Raw genomic sequence first — 24,001 nt, forward strand, 5'->3', positions numbered from 1 at the left:
TTACTTTGCTAACAAAGGTCCATCTAGTCAAGGCTATGGTTTTTCCATTGGTCATGTATGCATGTGAGAGTTGGACTATAAAGAAAGCTGAGCGCCGAAGAATTGATGCTTTTGAACTGTGGTGTTGGAGAAGACTCGAGAGTCCCTTGGACTGCAAGGAGTTCCAACCAGTCCATCCTAAAGGAGATCAGTCCTGGGTGTTCATTACTGACGCTGAAGCTGAAACTCCAATACTTTGGCCACCTGATGAGAAGAGCTGACTCACTGGAAAAGACCCTGATGCTGGGAAAGATTGAGGGCAGGAGGAGAAGGGGATGACAGAGGATGAGATGGTTGGACGGCATCACCAACTCAATGACATGAGTTTGGGTGGGTTCCAGGAGTTGGTGATGGACAGGGAGGCCTGGCTTGCTGCAGTTCATGGGGTCGCAAAGAGTCGGACAGGACTAAGCGACTGAACTGAACTGAATTTCAATGACGAAGTTAAGGCGATCTCAGTCCCAACACTGAGTTTATGACATCAGACATATTTCTCTGTACCTCGGCCTTCCTCATCTGTAAAATGGGCATGATAAGTTTAGCATGGCCCCTGCTAAGTGCAAAGATGGAAGCTACGGTGCTGTAAGTCATTAAACAAGGCTACCAAATTCTCCTTGTTAGGCAGGTTTCAACAGTCCCGGCACTCCAAGAGAGCTGGAGCTCCTCGCACAGTGCTTGGCACAGAGTGAGCCCGCAGCCAGTGTGTGTCTAATAAGTAACTAGTAAGAGCGCAGGCAACAGCCGTCAATTTTTGACTTGGATTGTCCCCTTCAATCAGTACATAACACACTCAAAACTGCCACTTTTCTCCCTTTCCGTGTTGAGAACTGTGCCAGGTTCCACCTTCTTCTGATAGTGAGGAGGGGTGAGGCTACAGGTCATAGAAAAACGTATACTGTGTAAACAAAACATTCACGCCAGAACTCCCTGTGATCACAGGCTCGGAGACCTCAAAGGCCCCCTCTACTGTTCCTCCGCCCACTGTCCTCCCTAAGCCCCGCCCACAGGCCCGCCCCCATCTAGCCCCGCCCTGTCCGCGAGGCCCCGCCCCTTCAGGCCCCGCGGCCTCGCCTCACACCTCCCCTCAGCCCCGGCGCTCCAGCCGAGGCCCGCCCCCGACCTAGCCCCGCCCCGTCAGGCACCGCCCCGTCAGGCCCCGCGGCTTCGCGGGCGCACCTCACACCTCCTTGTAGCCCAGGGGCTCCGGCTGAGGCCCCGCCTCATAACCCGCGACCGCGGCGGCGCCGGCCTCTCCCGCGGAGTCCGCACGCCCGGCGGGCCTCGCGGCTACGCGAGGGCGACAGCAAGGCCCGAGGCCTGGGCCCCGGAGCCGAACCCCCAGCCCCACACGAGGTAGGCCGGGCGCGCCGGCGGGGAGGGCACCCTAGTCGCTGAGGCCGCGCGGTGGGCGGGCTCGTGGGGCCCTGAGCCCCCGAGGCGCGCGTGAGCCGGGCCTGGGTTAACGGCTGCGGGCGCGGCCCGTGCGCCACGGCGCCCCAAGCAGGGGCGCCGCGCCGCCTTCGTGGGGAGCGGCCTCCACAGTGGGGTCGCCCCCCTCCCCGCGGCCTGGAGAGGACTGGGCGGGGGAGGGGAGCGTCACGGCCCCGGGCGCCGCCCCCTCGGCGAGGCGGGTCGGCGACCCTGAGGCTCTGGGGTCCGACCGTGGGCAAGGCGGGGCGAGCGGGGCCACTTGGACAGACAGGGAGGGGGGCGGCAGGGGGGACAGCGAGCCCGTGGGGGACCCACCCGCGTCTCTCCCAGTCAGACGCCGTCCTTGGAGGAGATGGAAGGCCAGGAGCGGCCGGCGCCCCCCGCCAGCCCGTTTGCGGACGGGCACCTAGTCCTGTGGACGCTGTGTTCGGTCCTGCTGCCCGTGCTCATCACCTTGTGGTGCAGCGTCCAGCGGTCGCGCCGGCAGCTGCACCGCAGGGACATCTTCCGCAAGAGCAAGCACGGCTGGCGCGACACGGACCTGTTCAGCCAGCCCACCTACTGCTGTGTGTGCGCGCAGCACATCCTGCAGGGCGCCTTCTGCGACTGCTGTGGGCTGCGCGTGGACGAGGGCTGCCTCAAGAAGGCCGACAAGCGCTTCCCCTGCAAGGAGATCATGCTCAAGAGTGACAGCAAAGCCTTGGACGCCATGCCCCACCACTGGATCCGGGGAAACGTCCCCCTGTGCAGTTACTGTGTAGTTTGCAAGCAACAGTGCGGCAACCAGCCCAAGCTCTGCGATTACAGGTACGGCTTCAGTGGGTCCTGATTGCTCCACAGTGCTTGGAGGAAGTCAAGCTTTTCAAAGAGTGGGTGTCAGCAGCCGGCTTTGATCGCCACAAAAGACCTCACCTGCCCACTTAGAGGAAACAAGTTAATATATAGCCCTGGAATGGTAGAACGGGGCAGCTTTGCAGTAGTTATTTGTCGAGTGCTTCTGGCCCACACTTCTTAGCCAACCTACCCTTTTTGGCTAATAAAACTTGGCTCTTAACTTTCATCCAGAGGTCTCTAAGTGCTGCAGACTTTATGGCCAATGTATGTTATATTTTAACTTTTGTTAATTATTGATTAGCTCCATTTTGCATAAAGAAAAACGAAGTATGGACCAGTTAATTTTTCCCTAAAATTGCAAAACTGATTCATCCTGGGTTTTGTATTATGAATGTACAATGAAAACAGGTGTCATTCCAGGGCAGCACTTTAGGTATCTTTTTAGTATAGGTTTGGTGCTATAGTGCATATTCCAAAAGAACACTTAAAGGAATACTCCTTTTGCCAGATGGTCTTTCAGGACCTTTGGCATCTTAGCCAAGGGACTTTGATTAAGCCAAGAATATTTTAATAGCTTTTAAATACACATTTGTGTACTTAAATATTGTCTGAAAATAGGTGAAGGTGTTCTTTGCTCGTATTAGACATTGGTAATAAAAGGGGATGCTTCTCTGCAGATTATCTGTGCTAATTCATTTTACATTTAAGATAATTTGATGGAGAATTTTACTCAGTGGTAAAATAGAATTGGCCTCCGGAATTTCTAACCCCTAGTACAGTCTTGTCTCTGCCTTAAGTCTGGACACCTTCATTGTGTTGTATTTTGTTTCTGACAGGTTGAAAAGCTCCTAACCATGTTTAAGAACAGAAATAGAAAACTGGCATAAGATAGCAGGTTACTTTTTTGTTTGTATTTTGTTTTTAAAAGTCCTTTTTTTAAAATTAACATGAGCACTGTTATATCAACAATTATTTTTAAATTATTTTAAAACATCTTACACATCAGATTAAGACTTTAAAAATAGACTTTCAACAACTACAGTTTTATAACCATTTTTACTTGGTATCTTTCAAATTTAGGTGTCCTTTTGACTTCAGTGAGAGCTCAGTTACCAGTATCTTTTAAAAAATTTTTCATAATTCTCTTCTTAGTTAAGCTTTAGTCTTAGAGATTTGGGATTGGTTTAAAAGAAGACATGAATTAAGTATTGTTTTACTTCCTTTCCTTCTTTTTGTCTGTGCAGAATTAGATTAAAATGACGTCTATAAATATCTTAACTGCATTTCAGTTACTCCTTAACAAATAATCACAGTGCTCTGATTCTCCAATTAAGTGATCTTTCTAGAAATACATATCTGATGGGGTCTCTGCTCTGTTTAAAACCCTTCCATAACCCCCATCACTTACAGTGATGGTCTTTCAGTGTAAACTCCAGGTGCTTAACGTGGTATATAAGGTCCTTGTGCTCTCTGGACCGTGGCTGCCCTTTTAGTCTTACCTCCCACTGCCTGCATTAAGCTTTGTGCACCAGCAGCATCAGGCTGGTTGTGGTTTCCTTTAAATGTCAAGTTTTCATATTACCCTTCTTTTCCTCACGGCTGAAGTATCCTCCTCCTGGCTAGCTTCTTGGCATCCGTAATGACTATCTTGTGCCCTTTCCTCCAAGAATCCTTCCCTAATCCACTCATCCCTGGCCCTAACTTTTCCTTCTTGATGATGACATAATATCCTGTGTATCAGTGGTTCTCAAAGTAAGGTCCAGACTAGCAGCATCAGTATCACTCAGAAACTTGTTAGAAATGCAAATTCTAACACAGAGTTAGATTAGCACACAGAATAAAAACCAGATATTTGCATCTAACACAAAATGAAATAAAAAGATTTGCATTATTTGAGACATACTTAGACCAAAAAATTATTTGTTGTTTATCTACAATCCAGATTTAACTGAGCATCTTCTATTTTTCCTGGCAATGTTAGCCTCACCCCAGACCCACTGAATCAGAAACTTGGGCTGGGAACCAATAATCTTCGCTTTAACAGGCCCTGCAGGTGATTCTAAAGTTTAAGAATTACTGCTATATTTATGTACTTCTTAAACACAAGCCTCTGTCGTTAAAGATCTCCTTTTCCTTCTTAGCTTGTTCTCCGGGTTACTGAGCAGTCTCTTCCTAGCATGCTAGAACCCTTAACCCGTGGTAAAAATGGTTTCTGTACAATTTAGGAAATGTTTATTATTCCCAGAAGAAAAGAGCAGTGACCTGAAGTATTAATAGTATGTGTTCTACAATGCTCTGATTTATTTTAGCTGATCATTTTATGTAGGATTACCGTCTGCTGTGACCTTCTGCAGGAATGAGATATTTCAGATAAAGAAACTAAATATTTATAACCTTTAAACACAGACCAGACTGTCCTCCTTTGGATTTTATCCAGCCCTGGGGAGGGCTCCTTCTGTGTCTGCCTCACATTCTTAGGAAGTCCAAGATTTCAAGTAAACCATGAAGACTACTCAACTAGATAGAATTTCAAAGGGCCATGTGATAACTGATTTTAAAGCCTGCAACCCAGTTAAACACTACAGAATAAGTGACAAAGGACTTTTAATTTAGTCCCATTGTCATTATTTATTATTATATTGTCATTATTTATAATTTTCACATATTAATCATCTATTTTGTGCCAGGCACTGTGTTGGATCCTATTTTCCCTGTAGCCTTCTTTCTTTTTTGTGTTTTCCTGCTTCCACCCCACCCATGGCAGAGTGTGTTGCACCTAGTATCCTCATCTCTCACCCCACGCTGCTTTTCTTCCTTCTAACCTCTCGTCTGACTAAAATAGGAAGTTGGGTTCTCTTTTTTAAGTATTTATTACGTTATTGAATAAAACTGTGTTCTGTCTCTTATTAAGAAAACTTTTTGGCTTATATTATATTTTTATTTATAAAACACTTATATTTATATCCTTTTCTTCACTACACCCCACCCCACATACATACCCACTGTGATTAATAATACAGAACTTCTGACTCTTAGAAGGCGATGTTGGCAACTTTAAGCTTTGATCTTAACTTTTTGATTTTATGTTCTATTGGTATGTGTTTATTCATTTCATTAATTATGTGAAACAAAGATACCAAGTTATCTTCTGGAGCAGAGGTGGGCAGACTTTTTCTATAAAGAGCCAAAGCTAAGTATTTCAGGCTTTGCAGAGCGTTTTGTCTGTCATAATTAATTCACTGTACCATCCATCATAGTACAAAACTAGCAAGAGACAGTACATAAATGAATGAGGATCTATATTCCAATAAAACATATTCCCAAAATTAGGAGGCAGATATGTTTGTAGTTTGAACCCCATTCTAACATGAATTTCTTAGGTGACCATCTCAGTTTCACATATAATTCTGTTGCCTCTTCCAGCATACTAAGAGAGCTAGTACCTTTTGGTAAAGTTACTAACAGGCCACTTTAGAGAAAATAATAAGCAGTGTTGCCAGCAAGTGTTTTTTTTTTTTCGCTTGTGAACTTTTTTTAAAAATAAAGCAGTCATATTTCTGCACAAAAATGGCTCATAGGGTAATGTTCTATGTGTTCATAAGAATAAGTTACATGATTATATTTACCTGTCAGAACTCGGAAACTGTACGTATTTGTAGATTTCATCAGCTTGCTGAGGTATTTAGGAGATATTCTAATGTCTGCAATTTACTTTTGTGCACCAAAAAAAAAAAAAAAAGAGCCTTCCCAGGTAGCTCAGTTGGTAAAGAATCCACCTGCAGGGCAGGAGACCCCGGGTTTGATCCCTGGGTTAGAAAGATCCCCTGGAGAAGGGACTGGCAACCCACTCCAGTATTCTTGCCTGGAGAATCCCATGGACAGAGGAGCCTGACGGGCTACAGTACATGGTTTCGCAAAGTGTCAGGCATGACTGAGTGACTAAGCACACATGAAATGGATAGACAGAAATGAAGCAAAGTAATTACAGTAAGTTACTAATGCTGGAATGTGGGTGGTGGGCTTACCTGTGTTGCTGTTAAAAAAAAAATTTCCAATGCAAAACACTGGAAAAAGCAAGGAGACTACCCTTATATTTTTGGAAATACTTGCTGAAGTATTGAAAGGTGAAATTTCATAATGCCCACAATTTTCTTTCCATGAGTTTATTTTGAAAGAAAGAAAATATGGGAGAAAAATGTTAATTAAGAATCAGAGCTAAGGGTTGGATTTAAAGGTATTCATTTTGCTATTCTTTTGCCTTCTGTGTAAGAGTTTAAATTTTTTCAAAATAGAGATTTGGGGAAAGAATAAAGATCATAAACAATCACTCAAAAACATGACTGCTAAAACTAAAATATCAGAATATTGCTATTAATGTCTTATTTTCCTATCAGATTTGAAATCTAGATCAAGTAAAACACCAGGTACAAAATATAGAGAGAGAACAGGTCTCGATTTTGATTATGGTATTTCTCAGGAAAAACAGAGTGCTGACGAAGGAGTGAGTATGTTGGCTTTACTTATACAGAGCAAAGGCTGATAATAGCCATCATCTTGGTTAAAATAGTCTTTTCTGAAATTTATGAGAATTTAGTGAATGATAAAGGTGTCACAAATCAGTGGGATAGGAAAGATAACTTTATCAGTCATGCTTGGACAAGTGCTCTTTTAGGGGAAAAAAGTTAACTCTTCATATCACACTCTGTACCAAAATAAACTCCAAATGGATTGAAGCAGGAATTGTTAGTTCATAGATAAGGTTCCAGAAAGCCTAACACTTTCATGAGATTCTCAGTGGAATCTGTAGCCCCAGAAGGTTAAGAAGCACTGGATTAAAGCTGAATTGTGAGGGGGAATATAGCTATAGGCGAATATTTATCTAATTTGGAAAGGTAAAGGTCTTCAAAGCTTTAAAGCATTTAAATAAACCACCATGGGAATATAGATCTGTCTAGCAAAAAATAAACTTAAGTACATTAAATAGTAAATTTAAGAGAAAACTGAAATATTTGCAGGAACTATGACAGAAAAGTTGATATCCTACATAACTAACAGTGTGTGCAGTTATTAAAACCTAGTAAAAGATAGGCTATGAATCAGTTCACAAAAGAAGGCAGAAAAATATTCAGCTTCATCTAGTGATCAAAGATCTCCAAATTGAAACAACAAAGTACTTTTCCACTCATCAAATTACCAAGGAAAAGTGTTGAGCAAGTATTACATATGATGGACACCTTTGTTTGCTGGTATCAAGCATTCTGGGCAGACATCTCAAGAAACTTAGGAAAACGCATGCCCTTTGATTCAGTAATTTGGCTTCTAAAGATTCCAGGGAAATAACCTCATTTATGTTTAAGGTTGTGCATCATGTTGTTTATACTTAGAAAAACTATCTAAATTTTTTAGAGGGGGGAGGATTAAGTGAATTATGTTATGTCCATGTGATGTGATACATCTTTACAAGCCATGTTTTTTTAAAAAAAATACTTAATGGCCTAAGACAGAATTCATGATACAATTTCTGAGGAAAAGTACCTCCAGACATATATACATTGTTACCCCTAACATGAAAAATAAATATATGAGGACCATAAAACTGAGATTAAATATATCAAAAAGTTAAGAGTAACTATCTCTAGATGACTTTTATGTCCTTCTATATTTTCTAAATTCTCAAGCATAACAGGCTTCCCTGGTGGCTCAGACAGGAAAGAATCTGCCTGCAATGCAGGAGACCTGGGTTTAATTGCTGGGTTGGGAAGATCTAGATTCTAGAATACACACTTGCATGCAGTGCCTCCCATACCAGAAAATTTTATTCTCTCTTCAAAATTGAGAAGTCTTCTTTTTTTTTTTTTTGGTAACCAAAGACACATTTAATTAGTTTTTAGGTGCATTTTCCTTTATCTTGGTTTTTAACACATTATTTTGAATACAAATGAGAAGTCTTCTTAAAATCAAAACTCCTCCACTGATACGGTGAATTATTCCTTAATTTGGTTTGTGCTTTGTTGCAGATACTAGTTTAATTTGGGCTTCCAGTGGCTCAACGGTATAGAATCCACCTGCAGTGCAGGAGACGTGGGTTCTATCCCTGGGTCAAGGAAGATCCCCTGGAGAAGGGAATGGCTACCAACTAGAGTATTCTTACCTGGAGAATTCCATGGCCAGAGGAATCTGGCAGGCTACAGACCATGGGGTTGCAAAGTGTCAGACACGACTGAGCGACTAACACTATCACTTTCAAGCCAATATCACCTAAAATACACTTTTAAAAATTTATTCAAGTAGTCTATGAATATATACTGATGTTTAGAAACTCAAACAATACAAAAGAACGTAGAGTAAAAAGTGAGTGTTCCTCTCCTTCCTCAGTCCCACTTTTCTTCCCAGAGGAAACCGTGAAATAATTCAGTGGGGTTTCCTTTCAGATTATTTTCAATAACAATACACTAGTTTAAAGTGTATGGTAGAGCCGTAGGTGGAGGTAACATACTTTGGATACATAAGCAATCAATTGTAATTTCTCAAGCTTAGGTTGAAAGCAAGTGTTAACAAAGTCTATGATGCAAGTTATTTTACATTTTCCCTTTAACAGAGCATGCAGATCATTATAATTTCAGCAGTAATTAGGATTCTTGAATTAATAGCAGTAATTACTTGACAAAACTGAACATCCAACCGGAAAAAAACAACCTTAAAATAGAACTCCAAGAGAGTTGACCTTGGGGTGGAAGAGTTTGTATCCTCTTTTTTTTTTTTATTTAGTTATAGTCATTGTTTTCTGTTGGCCTGCTCTTGTCTGTACAGTCAGATCTGCCTTATCCGTGAGTGGATTAAATACTTAGCAGATTAATAATAGAAACCTAAAACCTTTGCCAGCACTATTCTCGTTTCAAATATGATTTAAACACAGAGACAAATTTGAACATAAATGTCTCTGCCTGTAATTTAGATGTAAACATATAGATTAGTTTCATATTAACTACCAATAAGAAATTGACAGTTTTGCTATCTTTGCCGAAGTGTTCACAGATGGTTATGAATCAGGAGGTTTTCAGACTGGACCTTGAGAAACCCTTCAAGTACTGGGACCAGTGTGGTGTTTAAGCTGCAGGCCTTTAGGCCTGTTCCAGTCAAAGCCTAAATACATGGTACATAGAACCATTATTCCAGACCAGCTTTGCTTATGTGAATTACATCTACTGATATTTACCACATTATAAATTAAAACTGAGAAACGGTTAAAATATTCACTTTAAAAATAATACTGGTAACAAAATATTTTGTGAAAATAGAGAAAAGTGGCATCATTTTATATTTTTGGTACATTTCTTTGGTGTAGAAGTCAGCTAGAGGCTTGTATCTCTTTCTGCATTCAGCTTGGCACATATCACAAAGCTTCCAGAAAATTCTACTGGATGCTTTTGATAGATATGAAGGTGAAATAACATCTTATATTACTATTAAAATGGTTTCAACCTCAGAGCCCCTGAAATTATCTTCCCCAGACCACGCTTTAAGAACTACTGTTAAGCAAATTTATTCAAAGTTTATTGCTCTATTTTCACTGTGTAGAAAGCCATTATAAATTTTTATTTGCCAAATTTTTTCATTGGTGATAAGATTACAATTTGTTTTTTTGACAAAAATGATTGGTTTGCAGATTAGTATGATTATAGTTTCCAGTTAATTATTATCTGTTTTTTTCCTTCCCTCAGGTGCGTTTGGTGTCAGAAAACAGTACATGATGAGTGTATGAAAAATAGCTTAAGGAATGAAAAGTGTGATTTTGGAGAATTCAAAAACCTCATCATTCCACCAAGTTATTTAACCTCCATTAATCATATGCGTAAAGACAAAAAAACAGATTATGAAATGGTAATCAGAGTTTATTTTTCTTTACATAGTTGATTTCCACAAAGTTATTTAAGTCAGTGTAAAACACTGAGCACTGTGTGTGTGCGAAGAATCATTATGGTAAGCCATAATACCCTACCCATTTCCTAAAAATGTGTAATGAACTTTGGCACTTGAGTTCTTTCAGGTCTAAAGAGAAATTGGGATGTGTTATATTTTGGGCTTCCCTCATAGCTCAGTTAGTAAAGAATCTGCCTATAGTGCAGGAGACCCGAGTTCGATTCCCAGGTCGGGAAGATCCCCTGGAGAAGGAAATGGCAACCCATTTCCATGGAGAATCCCATGGATGGAGGAGCCTGGCAGGCTACAGTCCATGGGGTTGCAAGAGTTGGACACAACTTAGCAACTAAACCACCACCCCATATTGTGAAAGTGAAAGTGTCAGTCGCTCAGTGGTGTCCAGCTCTTTGTGACCCCAGAGACTGTAGCCCTCCAGGCTCCTCTGTCCGTGGGATTTTCCAGGGAGGAATACTGGAGCAGGTAGCCATAAGTCCCAGGAATCTGTATTTGTTTTAAGTTTTCAGATGACTGATGAACAGCCAGGTTTGGGACTCATGATTATTGTCAGTAAAAAGAAAACAGATTTTCCTCACACGTTGTTCTGAAGAATGTTTTCCTTTGGAACCTCATATAGGGTGCCTGGAGATAAGAATTTACGTTGCACATTAGATCCTCCCACAAATAATAGTGAACATTCCCACCAGGGAAATCCAAAATAGACATTTTAAAATTTAAAAACATTATGTTTAATGTTATTGTGATACTTTTAAAAAATGCACAACCCCTTATGTATCTGAATTCAGTCTGACATCATAGGAGATTGAGGATCACTAATTAAAACCAGGGAACATCTTCATTAATGTTTATACCCACAAGGAGAAGGGGAGAGGAAAGAAGTGGTTAGATTAGAGAAACATGAATTTAATTTGATTTAGGGCTTTGTACAAATCTGGATTCTTGAATATATTTCTGAATACACCATTCAAAAAAATTAAGAAGCTTGAAAATTAGAGTACATCCAGAAAAGCACAGTCAGGGTTAAAAGAGCAGAGAAGATCAATGTCCCTTCTATGAAGGGCTGAAGTGTGTTGCCTGGGAGGCACGACTAATAAATGATATAATGCTTCAGGTGATTGAACACAACAGTTATATGGAAGAACAAATGAGATTACTCCTTACTTCAGGAATCAAAAGTAAAAAGTTACTGAAAGACAGATTTTTAACTCAATTTAAGTCAAAACTTTCTAGTAATTTGATTTAGCAGTGGAATTCCTTGTTAAGTGAGTTCCTTCTAACATGAGTACCCAAGTGTATACTGGATAACTTATCTAGAATAATGTAGAAGAGATTTAAATTAATATATTAAGCAGAAATTAAATTAGTTCATCTCTTTCCATTCTTAGAATTCTTTGAATTTTATATTGTACTGATATGGATAGTTGATTTTTCTCTCAGCGTATTTACAGCACTGTTGTTAATAAGAAATGAAAAACTGTCTTTGAGATATTAAGGTCTTTGTAACTCACATTAATTTTTTTAGCTGGCCTCTAAACTTGGGAAGCAATGGACTCCATTAATAATTCTGGCCAACTCTCGTAGTGGAACTAACATGGGAGAAGGATTGCTGGGAGAATTCAGGATCCTCCTAAATCCCGTCCAGGTAACCAAAGAGGAGACCTTTCTTTCTGTAGTAATCTTTTGATTTTTAGTTTTACATTTTCCCTAAATTGTAATGGTTGTTAATGCTTTAAGCCAGTAATCACCTGGTTATAGGGAAGAATAATAATTATGAAAATAGCATCGAGCCATCCGAATTTGTGGATAAAGAGGGATTCTCATGGTGGGGATGTAAATGGTGCAGTAACTTTAGCAAATACTTGGACAATTTCTTAAAAATTCAAACTTAAATTTCCCATACCACATAGCACTTCTAGGAATCTACCCAACAGAAACGAAAACATATATCCCACAAATACGTTTATGCAGATGTTCATAGCAGCATTTTTCATGATAGCCCAAAAGTGAAAATACACTATTGCCCATTAGTCAGTGGCTGGATGAAACAAAATGTGACGTACCCATATGAATGGAATATTCAGTGATAAAAAGGAATGCCAGTACACACATACTACAAATTAAATGAACCTCAAAAACAGGCTGGGTGAAAGAAGCACAATGCAGGGGATCAATATTGTATGATTCCTTTTATACGATGTGTTCAGAAAGGGTAAATCTATAGAACCAGAGAGTAAATCAGTGATTGCCTAAGACTAGGGCTGGAAATTAGGAGTGACTGCACATGGACATTGAGAAATCTTATTGGAGCAGCGAAAATGTTCTAAACTGAATAATGCACAGCTCACTAAGCTTCCTAAAAGTCAGTTAATTGTTCACTTTAAATCAGTGAATTTCATTATATGTAAGTTATACCTTAATTTTAAAAGTAAGAATAAAAGGTTCACGCCATTGAGACTGAGATGACATGCTAGCAACTTCTACTTTGAAAAACTAAACAACCATTGTGCAGCAATCATTCTTTCTAATTTGTAATTTTCCCTTTCAACATTATACAACTTAAGAAAATATAAAAATAATTTTTAAAGGAAAGAGAAAGGGAAGTTCCCTGGGAGTTCAGTGGTTAGGACTTGACACTTTCACTGCCATGGCCTTGGGCTCAATCCCTGGTTGGGGACCTAAGATCACACAAGCCTTGCAGCAAGGCCAAAATAAATAAAATTTAAAAATAAAAAGAAAATCACCTGAGTACCTCTACACAAATACACAAAGTTGTTTTCATTTGTCTGTGTTCTTTTCATGAATTGTGCATACATTTATATGTTGGCATTTCTTTAAAAGTAATCTGTTTGCATTTACGTAAAAGTAAATTCTCCCATGTTGCAACCTAGTCCTCATAATTATATGTGATGAATAAGAAATCATCAAGTGGATGTATCCATTATTTATACAGTCTCCTGCTGATGGAAGTCGAGTTTGTCTCTACAGTTGTATGATTATAAATAATGCTACACTGAATATCTTTATACACAAGGTTTTTCATCTTTTGAAATATTTTCCTAGATCATTTATAGAATTATAGGTATCATGGATCTTTTCATCTTTATGTCATTTTACTCATATTGCAAAATTGTTTTTCAGAAATGTATACTAACTTGCACTAGTAATGGATTTTTTAAATCTTATATAGAATAGGAAGCACTAGTTAAAGTGAACTTAGCACAGCCTGGTTTTATGTGAACATAAAGGTGGCAGTATTGTATAGTGGATAGAACATAGGATTCGATTTCTATGTCAGCACTTAATTATCAGAGGAAGCATGGACAAGTTATTTAACCTTCCTGTGTCTCCATTTCCAGTAGAATGCTGTTTACTCGTGTTTTCAGGGGCAGCATTAGGGCTTCCCTTGTAGCTCAGCTGGTAAAGAATCCGCCTGCCATATGGGAGACCTGGGTTCGATCCTTGGGTTGGGGAGATCCCCTGGAGAAGGGAAAGGCTACCCACTCCAGTATTCTGGCCTGGAGAATTCCATAGACTGTATAGTCCATGGGATCGCAAAGAGTCGGACACGACTGAGCAACTTTGACTCACTTCACTCAGGATGAGCCACAGTGACTATAGTCTGGTATACTGCCCAGCATAAAGATAAATGCCAGCATTGTTACTTAAGCACATCTAGGTCCTCATCTAGAGGGAACTTATCCTCACAGGTGGGTGACAGTGTTGGGTAAAATAATTTTTTCCTTTTCTTTCATGTTACAGGTTTTTGATGTTACTAAAACTCCCCCCATCAAAGCCCTACAACTTTGTACTCTTCTTCCCTATGACTCAGCTCGAGTGCTTGTCTGTGGAGGGGATGGGACTGTTGGCTGGGTCCTGGATGCCCTTGACGAAATGAAGATTAAGGTATCCATCCTTAAGACCTCCTTGCCTCTCACAGAAACACTTCCAAGAAAGTTACACAGTATTTGTGGTTATATTTTTTTATTATGCAGGTGAATATTAGAAGACCTTGCCAACTTTGAATATTGTAATTGAGCAGTTATTATTTGTATCTTTATTGCTTTGGTTTTAAATTTTACCAAATATTATTACCCTCCAAATAGTCTGAAGAGAAAATTCTAAAATAATCTTCTGTATTGTAGGGACAAGAGAAATACATTCCACAAGTTGCAGTCTTGCCTCTGGGAACAGGCAATGATCTATCCAATACCTTGGGGTGGGGTACAGGTTATGCGGGAGAAATCCCAGTTGCACAAGTCTTAAGAAACGTGATGGAAGCAGATGGAATTAAGCTAGATAGGTAAGTTATACTTACCCTCAAAAGTGATTTCTTGAGGTTTGGGAATATTACTTGAATTATAAATGAAGACTTGTGTAGTTATAAAGTTAAATGTAGTTTAAATGTAAAAGACTGTGTCAGTTGTACTTACGTATGGACACTGGTGTTTTATTTTATTGCTGTATACTGTGTTGTTCTGTAAATCATAAGTTAGGTCATACATTAGGCTGAGTACTCCTCTCAAGATTTACATAGTAATTTAAATGTATTTATTTCCCAAAAGCTATTTTAATAGAAGAACCTTATCTACCAGGCATCCAGAGTTGATTGGTAATAATTATAATTAACTGACAGTATGTTAGTAATTACTGATTTTTTTTAACTTTTGTTTTTTAGATGGAAAGTTCAAGTAACAAATAAAGGATACTACAACTTAAGAAAACCCAAGGTATATTTTCAGTTTTTTAAGGAACCTCCATACTGTTCTCCATAGTGGCTGTATCAGTTTACATTCCTACCAACAGTGCAAGAGGGTTCCCTTTTCTCTACACCCTCCCCAGCATTTATTGTTCGTAGATTTTATGGTGATGGTCATTCTTTCCAGTGGGAGGTGATACCTCATTGTAGTTTTGGTCTGCATTTCTCTAATAATTAGTGATGTTAAGCATCTTTTCATGTGCCTCTTCGCCATCTGTATTGTCTTCCTTGCAGAAAATCATAATTAGAAAAGATACATGCCAGTGTTCATTACAGCACTATTTACATGAAAGCAACCTAAATGTCCAGCGACAGATGCATAGATAAAGAAGATGTGGTAAATGTGTACAGTGGAACATTATTTCAGTTCAGTTGCTCAGTCGTGTCCAACTCTGTGACCCCATGGACTGCAGAACACCATGTTTCCCTGTCCATCACCAACTCCCAGAGCTTACTCAAACTCATGTCCATTGAGTCAGTGATGCCGTCCAACAATCTCATCCTCTCATCCCCTTCTCCTCCTACCTTCAATCTTTCTCAGCATCAGGGTCTTTTCCAGTGAGTCAGTTCTTTGCAGCAGGTGGCCAATGTATTGGAGCTTCAGCTTCAGCATCGGTCCTTCCAATGAATATTCAGGACTGATTTCCTTTAGTATTGACTGATTAGATATCCTTGCAGTCCAAGGGGCTCTCAAGAGTGTTCTCCAACACCATAGTTCAAAAGCATCAATTCTTTGGTGCTCAGCTTTCTTTATGGTCCAACTCTCACATCCATACAGGACTACTGAAAAAACCATAGCTTTGACTATACTGACCTTTGTCGACAAAGTAATATCTCTGCTTTTTAATATGCTTCTAGGTTGGTCATAGCTTTTCTTCCAAGGAGTAAGCATCTTTGAATTTCATGGCTGCAGTCACCACCTGCAGTGATTTTGTGGAGACCACAAAAATAAAGTCTGTCACTGTTTCCATGTTTCCCCATCTATCTGTCATGACGTGACAGGACCGAATGCCATGATCTTAGTTTTCTGAATGTTGAGTTTTAAGCCAGCTTTTTCACTCTCTTCTTTCACCTTCATCAAGAGACTCTGTAGTTCCTCTTCACTTTCTGCCATTAGAATGTCGTCATCTGCATATCTGAGATTATTGATGTTTCTCCCTGCAGTCTTGATTCCAGCTTGTGCTTCATAGAGTTCGGCATTTTGCATGATGTACTCTGCGCATAAGTTAAATAAACAGGGTGACAATATACAGCCTTGACGTACTTCTTTCCAAATTTTGAACCAGTCTGTTGTTCCATGTCCAGTTCTAACTTGCTTCTTGACCTGCATACAGATTTCTCAGGAGGCAGGTAAGATGGTCTGGTATTCCCATCTCATGAAGAATTTTCCACAGTGTGTTGTGATCCACGCAGTTAAAGGCTTTAGTATAGTCAATGAGCAGAAGTAGATGTTTTTCTGGAATTCTCTTGCTTTTTCTATGATCCAGTGGATGTTGGCAGTTTGATCTCTGCTGCTTCTGCCTTTTCTAAATCCAGCTTGAACATCTGGAAGTTCATGGTTCACGTACTGTTGAAGCCTGGCTTGGAGAATTTTAAGCATTACTTTGCTAGTGTGTGATATGAGTCCAATTGTGTGGTAGTTTAAACATTCTTTGGCGTTGTCTTTCTTTGGGATTGAAATGAAAACAAACCTTTACCAGTCCTGTGGTCACTGCTGAGTTTTCCAAATTTGCTGGCATATTGAGTGTAGCACTTTCACAGCATCCTCTTTTAGGATTTGAAATAGTTTAGCTGGAATCCCATCACCTCCACTAGCTTTGTTCATAGTGATGCTTCCTAAGGCCCACTTGACTTCACATTCCAGGATGTCTGGCTCTAGGTGAGTGATCACACCATTGTGTTTATCTGGGTCATTAAGATCTTTTTTGTACAGTTCTCTGTATTATTGCCAGAGATATATATTGCCAGATGTATATTCTTCTTAATATCTTCTGCTTCTGTTAGGTCCACACCTTTTCTGTCCTTTATTGTGCCCATCTTTGCATGAAATGTTCCTTTGGTATCTCTAATTTTCTTGAAAAGATCTCTAGTCTTTCTCATTCTATTGTTTTCCTCTATTTCTTTGCATTGATCACTGAGGAAGGCTTTCTTATCTCTCCTTGCTCTTCTTTGGAACTCTGCATTCAAATGGGTATATTTCTCCTTTTCTCCTTTGCCTTCCACTTCTCTTATTTTTTCAGCTATTTGCAAGGCCTCCTCAGAGAAGATAAAAATGCCATTTTACCTTTTTGCATTTCTTCTTCTTGGGATGCTTTTGATCACTGCTTCCTGTACAATGTTACAAAACTCCATCCATAGTTCTTCAGGCACTCTTTCTATACTCAGCCATAAAAAGGAATAATATTGGGTCATTTGTAGAGATGTGAATGGCCCTAGAGTCTGTCATACATAGTGAAGTAAGTCAGAGAGAGAAAAACAAATATTGTATATTAATGCATATATGTAGAATCTGTAAAAATGGTACTAATCAGGAGTAGAGATACAGACATAAAGACATACAGACATGTGCTGTGGGCACAAGGGGAGGAGAGGGTGGGATGATCTGAGAGATTAGCACTGACATGTATACACACTACCATGTGTAAAATAGCTAGGCAGTGGGAAGCATCTGTGCAATATAGGGAGCTCAGTTTGGTGCTCTGTGGTGACCTAGATGGGTGGGGTGGGGGAGTGGCAATGGGGAGAGATGTCTGAGAGAGAGGGTGTGTGTGCATACATACAGCTGATTCACTTGGTCGTACAGCAGAAACTAATATAACATTGTAAAGCAGCTAAACCCCAACTTAACATTAACAATATATAAAAACAAGAAAGAAAATAATAAAAAGAAAAAATACTGGAGATAATGTGAAAATAGGTAAGAAACCTGCACCATGACAAAACAAAGGGAATTTTCGAAGGAGGACTACATACTTCCTTACCATAACTCAGCACCTTCCTCACCATGACTCAGCACTTTCCCTGTTCAGAGACATTTTAGAAGTAGTATTGATCAAGACTTGGCAACTGATTGCTATTAGGGGGAGCGGGGGAAAAAAACTCTACTACAAGATTTCTAGTTTTTATGACAGGATGTGTGAAAATGACATTAACCAAAATAAGAAAAATAGGGTTTCAGGTTTGAATAGGAAGAAAATGCGTTAATATTGGGGGCATGTCAACCTTTAGTCTGTGACCCACTGAACAAGTCAGAAGTGCAAGCTATTGCTCAGGGAGAAGACCAAGTGCAGCTCGACTGAGGAACCCAGGCTGGCTTGGGAAGTAAGAAAACTGAGCAGGGACCAGTAGCCTAATGGAGACTGACAAGGCTGAGCACCTGAGAAGTGCTGGAAGGAGCAAGCAAGTATAATGAGAACACAGGGTGGGGAAGCCTGGGTGTAGAGTAGAGCTGTTTAGGTAGCATATCAACCAGAAATGCAAAGTGAAATTACGTCTTAAAGAATCAGCCTTTAAACTGAAGCTTTATCTCTAGAACATCACTGGATAGCATAAAATAGCTTAGGCAAAAAGTAAATGACTCAATTTTCATAAAGATCATAAAGACTAAGATTTATACATTTATTAAATGACACAGGCATGGATGGAAGCATAATCTGTTGTTTACCCTTTTCCACAGGAATTCACAATGAACAACTATTTTTCTATTGGACCTGATGCTCTCATGGCCCTCAATTTTCACGCTCATCGTGAGAAGGCCCCATCTCTGTTTTCTAGCAGAATTCTTAATAAGGTGTGTTGGATAAAATAACATTTCCTGCTTATCACCTAAGGTACAGTAAAAATCAATAGTTCAATTATACCTAGCACTCTTTCACCTAGATTGAGATAGAACTAACTTAACAAACATTTGCCTGCTCCATTTTGTGTAAGACTGTCAAATTAGATCCTTAAATGTATTTTATTAAAGTATTTTATAACCATGACAAAATTTTTTAACTCAGAGTTGCAATGTTTTAGAGCATACTAAATGGAATATATGATAGCTTATCTTACTTAAATGGCAACTAGAATTGGAAGTAAATTTAGGCAGGATAAATTTTTGATGAAGTCATGAGTGGAAAAATAGATTCCATAGGCCTGAAAAAACTAAACAGCAAATGAGGTAAGAAAAGGAGCAGTTTGTTTAACCACAGTTTTAACTGAGATCATCTCTGGTTTCTAGTATAATTGATTCCTTTGGTAGAGCATTTGTCTTGGAATTTTTTTTAATGACTTTTGGTGATTGAGCAACAGGATGTGACAAATAGATGCTGGTTCTGTTTTATGATTATCTGTTCCTGGTTCTGTTTTACAAATATTTGAAATTTACAAATAGTTCCCTTTTATTAATATAGTTACCAATGCAATAGTATTACTGTTTATACAGTATAGTAATTAGCATCTCAATGCTTCCATCAACCTTTCTATATTCAAAAGTGATTATAAAATGCTTGCTACATTTGCCTGTATTACTTTCATTAAGTAATGTTAAGTACTAGGAAAAGGTGAAATTTTCTTTATAAGGTGTAGCTTTTGGGATAAACTGGGAGAAAGCACCATTTAAGCACAAACCACCTAATCCTACATTCCCCTGAAAAAATGGGCTGAGCTCTCTAGTAATAATGGTGCCTTCTCCCATCAGTTCTCTAGTCCACTCTGTGGATACACGACTCAGTCATCACATCAGGGAACTTTGGTTCAGTGTCTTTTTCTAGCTTACAGGGCTTGTTAGATTGCTGTAATATCATATTTTCTGTCCATTTCTTATAGGCTGTTTACTTATTTTATGGAACCAAAGATTGTTTAGTGCAAGAATGTAAAGATTTGAATAAAAAAGTTGAGGTAAGCTTTTAAACTTTTAGGTGGTCTCTGGACTATGAACTTTTTTTTAAACAAAAATGCTGAATTTTCTATTAACATATTTTGATAACATATATGGAGTATTTACTGTGTACCAGATACTTCTAAGTGCTTTATACACATTTTCCCACTAAATTTTCACCACAGCCTGTAAGGCAGATACTACTGTATTCCCATCACTTGTGAAGCTGTTTGAAATTAAATAACTTGCCCAGGTTCACAGAATGCCCAAGGATACAGGTAACCAGCATTTGAACCCAGGTTTATGTGACTCCAGAGTCTGTTTGACTCTTACACTGAACAGCATCTGCTCATGCGTGATGACCAGTGTGAAGCCGTGTGACAGCGGTGCCTGAGTCATGGACTCTCAGGAAGATGGAGCCCAAAGTTTAATTCCTGTTGTGGTTGTGATGCATCTGTTACGTGCCGTACAACACGGCCAAACAAAGTAAGGAAAGAGCCAAACAGCAAACAGCTCAGGGAGAGAGTAGGAAGTGAGCCGAGAGGAGGAGCCTGACTGCACACTCAGCCCAGAAAGTGCTGTGGCTGGACGGGCTCTGAGCTCACAGCACAGGGGGAGTGGTGAGGCTGGCCGGGAAGGATGTTTCCTTCTGCTCTATCGTATTTCCTTTTTCCTGGACTTGGATTACTTGGGTAGAGTGAAGTGTATAAGGTAGCACATTTTTTTGTCTAGTCGTCTGTTTATACAAAAATCACCTGTGAAACCACTCATTAAATGCCAGGCAGAGTTCTAGGTACTAGACATACAGTGACAAATCTCTCACTGTCACTGAGTTTGCAGTCTGGAGAGAAGAAAGACATTTAAACCACACTAATATGGCATAAGAAATAATGTAAGAAAAATATGCAGTCTTGGAGGAATTAAACACACAGAAGAACTATACAAAAAAGATCTTAATGACCCAGATAACCACAGTGGTGTGATCACTCATCTAGAGCCAAACATCCTGGAATGCAAATTCAAGTGGGCCTTACAATGCATCACTGTGAACAAAATTAGTGGAGGTGATGGAATTCCAATTGAACTTTTTCAAACCCTAAAAGATGATGCTATGAAAGTGCTGTACTCAGTATGCCAGCAAATTTGGAAAACTCAGCAGTGACCATAGAACTGGAAAAGGTCCGTTTTCATTCCAATCCCAAAGAAAGGCAATGCCAAAGAATGTTCAGACTACTGCACAATTGCACTCATCTCACATGCTAGCAAAGTAATGCTTAAAATTCTCCAAGCCAGGCTTCAACAGCATATGAACCATGAACTTCTAGATGTTCAGGCTGGATTTAGAAAAGGCAGAAGAGGCAGAGATCAAATTGCCAACATCCATTGAATCCTAGAAAAAGCAAGAGAGTTCCAGGAAAACATCTACTTCTGCTTTATTGACTATGCAAGAGCCTTTAACTGTGTAGATCACAACAAAACTGTGGAAAATTTTTCAAGAGATGGGAACACCAGACCACCTTACCTGCCTCCTGAGAAATCTGTATGCAGGTCAAGAAGCAACAATTAGAACTGGACAAACAACAGACTGGTTTCAAATCGGGAAAGGAGTACATCAAGGCTGTATATTGTCACCCTTTTTATTTACTTTATATGCAGAATATGTCATGCAAAATGCCAAACTGGATGAAGCACAAGCTGGAATCAAGATTCCTGCGAGAAATATCAATAACCTCAGATATGTAGATGACATCCCACTTATGGCAGAAAGCGAAGAACTAAAGAGCCTCTTGATAAAAGTGAAGGAGGAGAGTGAAAAAGTTGGCTTAAAACTCAACATTCAGAAAACTAAGATCATGGCATCCTGTTCCATCACTTAATGGCAAATAGATGGGGAAATAGTGGAAACAGAGACTTTATTTTTGGGGGTTCCAAAATCACTGCAGGTGGTGACTGCAACCATGAAATTAAAAGATGCTTGCTCCTTGGAAGAAAAGCTATGACCAACCTAGACAGCATATTAAAAAGCAGAGACATTCCTTTGCCAACAGAGGTCCATCTAGTCAAAGCTATGGTTTTTCCATGTCATGTATGGATGTTGGACCACAAAAAAAGCTGAGCACTGAAGAATTGATGCTTTTGAACTGTGGTGTTGGAGAAGACTCTTGAAAGTCCCTTGGACAGCAGGGAGATCCAACCAGTCTATCCTAAAGGAAATCAATACTGGATATTCATTGGAAGGACTGATGCTAAAGCTGAAACTCCAATACTTTTGCCACTTGGTGTGAAAAATTGACTCATTGGAAAAGACCCTGATGCTGGGAAAGATTGAGGGCAGGAGGAGAAGGGGACAACAGAGGATGAGATGGTTGGATGGCATCACTGACTCATTGGACTTGAGTGTGATCAAGCTCCGGGAGTTGCTGATGAACAGAGAAGCCTGGCGTGGTTCAGTCATGGAGTCGCAAAGAGTTGGACATGACTGAGTGACTGAAATGAAACTGAACTGAACATAACCCACAGACTGGAAACTGTTAGGGAAAGTGACTGACGAGGAAGTCTTTCTGGAAGATGTTACAAACTGTCATCTGCAAATTAAAACTTAGCTAAATGAAGGAGTTAAAAATTATTCTGTGCTAAGAACAACATGGGCAAAGGCCCAGAGGCAGGAGAGAACATAGCATATTTGAGTGTGTGCAGGCTGGAGTGTGGCCTGCAGGAGAGACAGAGGTAAGAGCTAAGGATGGAGAACTAGGCAGAGGCCAAGGTGACAGAGAAACCGTTAAGGCACTTGGGTTCATGGTGCACACAGCCCGGCCACTGAAGGATGTAGTGAGATAAGCGTCAGTCCAGCAGCCTCTGGGAGGCGAGTCAGGGGAGAGCAGAGCCAGAGAAGCAGCCAGGAGTGTCGGCGAGGGCTGGGGACGCGGAAGTAGCGCTTGATCGGTGTGGAGGTGGAGACAAAGGTCAGAGGTGATCTCCAGGCTTCCAGTGAGGCAGTGCGGGTGAGGACCGCTGCTGCCACCCTTCCTGGGAAAGCAGATGGCAGAGAAGATGCTTAGCTTTGTGCATGAGAGCTTTAGGAGCCACAGTCAGTGGGAAGCTTTTTGTGGGCAGTTGGATATACAGATCTAACCCAGTTCACTTTTCTGCACCAACAAAAAATAGAGCCATCAGCACAGAGATGGCAATTAGCAAGACAGAAGTGGCTCAGGTTTCAATCCAGAGTGTGTAGAGAAGAGAAGGAAGCCCAGTACATAGCTGTGTGAAATGCCTTCAGTGTGAGGTTGGGAGTGGAGCTCTCAGCAGTGGCAGAGGGGCGCCCAGAGAAGTAGTCTGGTTCCCAAGAAAGCAAAGGAAGAGAATATTTCAGGGAAAGAGGAAGGGGTTGGCAGTGTGAGATGCTATTAAAACAGCAAGTTAGATAAAGCCTGAAAAAAATAATGGGATGTAAGAAAAAGGATATCTTTGATTTTAAAAAATTCACTGTTATGACTCATTTATTACAATAAACATTGAACAAATGAGAAAGGCTAGATTACCTGGGTAGGAAGCAGTCTTCCTACCAACTCTCACATGTATGTGAACGTGGACAGGATTCTGAGTGGCTGTGTCTGAAAGTAGTGTGCCCTAAAGTCACTTACTCCTTTTATTTCTTTAAAGCTAGAGCTGGATGGTGAGCGAGTAGAACTGCCGAATTTGGAAGGCATTATCGTTCTGAATATCGGCTACTGGGGTGGCGGCTGCAGACTGTGGGAAGGGATGGGAGACGAGACCTACCCTCTAGCCAGGTATGGACATTTGCAAGTGGTTTTTTATGTCACTGGTTTCTTTAAGGCCGTCTGTTCTTTGTAGACTTTAACATTTTTACCACAGATTTTCTTTTTTGTATGCCTCATTAATATCAATAGTTAAGAAGTTGATGGTCCACGTATGCTGAAAAGTAATTGTCCTATTGTGGCTGGTTTTATTTTACCGCATCACATAATCCATATTTCCTTTGTCCAATTTTAGGCATGATGACGGTTTATTGGAAGTTGTTGGAGTATATGGGTCTTTCCACTGTGCTCAGATTCAAGTGAAACTGGCGAATCCTTTTCGAATAGGACAAGCACATACAGTGCGAGTAGGTGAAATATTGCTAC

The 24,001-nt window shown here is 40.2% G+C and overlaps 1 protein-coding gene across 2 annotated transcripts in view; it reads left to right on the forward strand.

Moving 5' to 3' along the window:
* The first annotated feature begins 1,137 nt into the window (after positions 1-1,137).
* Positions 1,138-24,001, forward strand: part of DGKE (diacylglycerol kinase epsilon) — a 28,451-nt gene continuing 5,587 nt past the window's right edge. Inside the window, exons 1-11 of one of the 2 annotated variants that reach the window (XM_020903253.2) lie at positions 1,138-1,392; positions 1,801-2,277; positions 10,026-10,185; positions 11,765-11,884; positions 14,002-14,145; positions 14,385-14,542; positions 14,918-14,969; positions 18,675-18,788; positions 19,808-19,879; positions 23,520-23,647; positions 23,871-23,982. In XM_020903253.2, coding sequence (XP_020758912.1) covers positions 1,823-2,277; positions 10,026-10,185; positions 11,765-11,884; positions 14,002-14,145; positions 14,385-14,542; positions 14,918-14,969; positions 18,675-18,788; positions 19,808-19,879; positions 23,520-23,647; positions 23,871-23,982 — 1,515 coding nt within the window. In that variant the 5' untranslated portion in view covers positions 1,138-1,392; positions 1,801-1,822. The remainder of the gene's footprint in view (positions 1,393-1,800; positions 2,278-10,025; positions 10,186-11,764; positions 11,885-14,001; positions 14,146-14,384; positions 14,543-14,917; positions 14,970-18,674; positions 18,789-19,807; positions 19,880-23,519; positions 23,648-23,870; positions 23,983-24,001) is intronic. The other variant, XM_070478483.1, reaches the window with a different exon arrangement.

This window comes from Odocoileus virginianus, chromosome 17 (genome assembly GCF_023699985.2).
Source record: "Odocoileus virginianus isolate 20LAN1187 ecotype Illinois chromosome 17, Ovbor_1.2, whole genome shotgun sequence".
Lineage (NCBI taxonomy): Eukaryota > Metazoa > Chordata > Mammalia > Artiodactyla > Cervidae > Odocoileus > Odocoileus virginianus.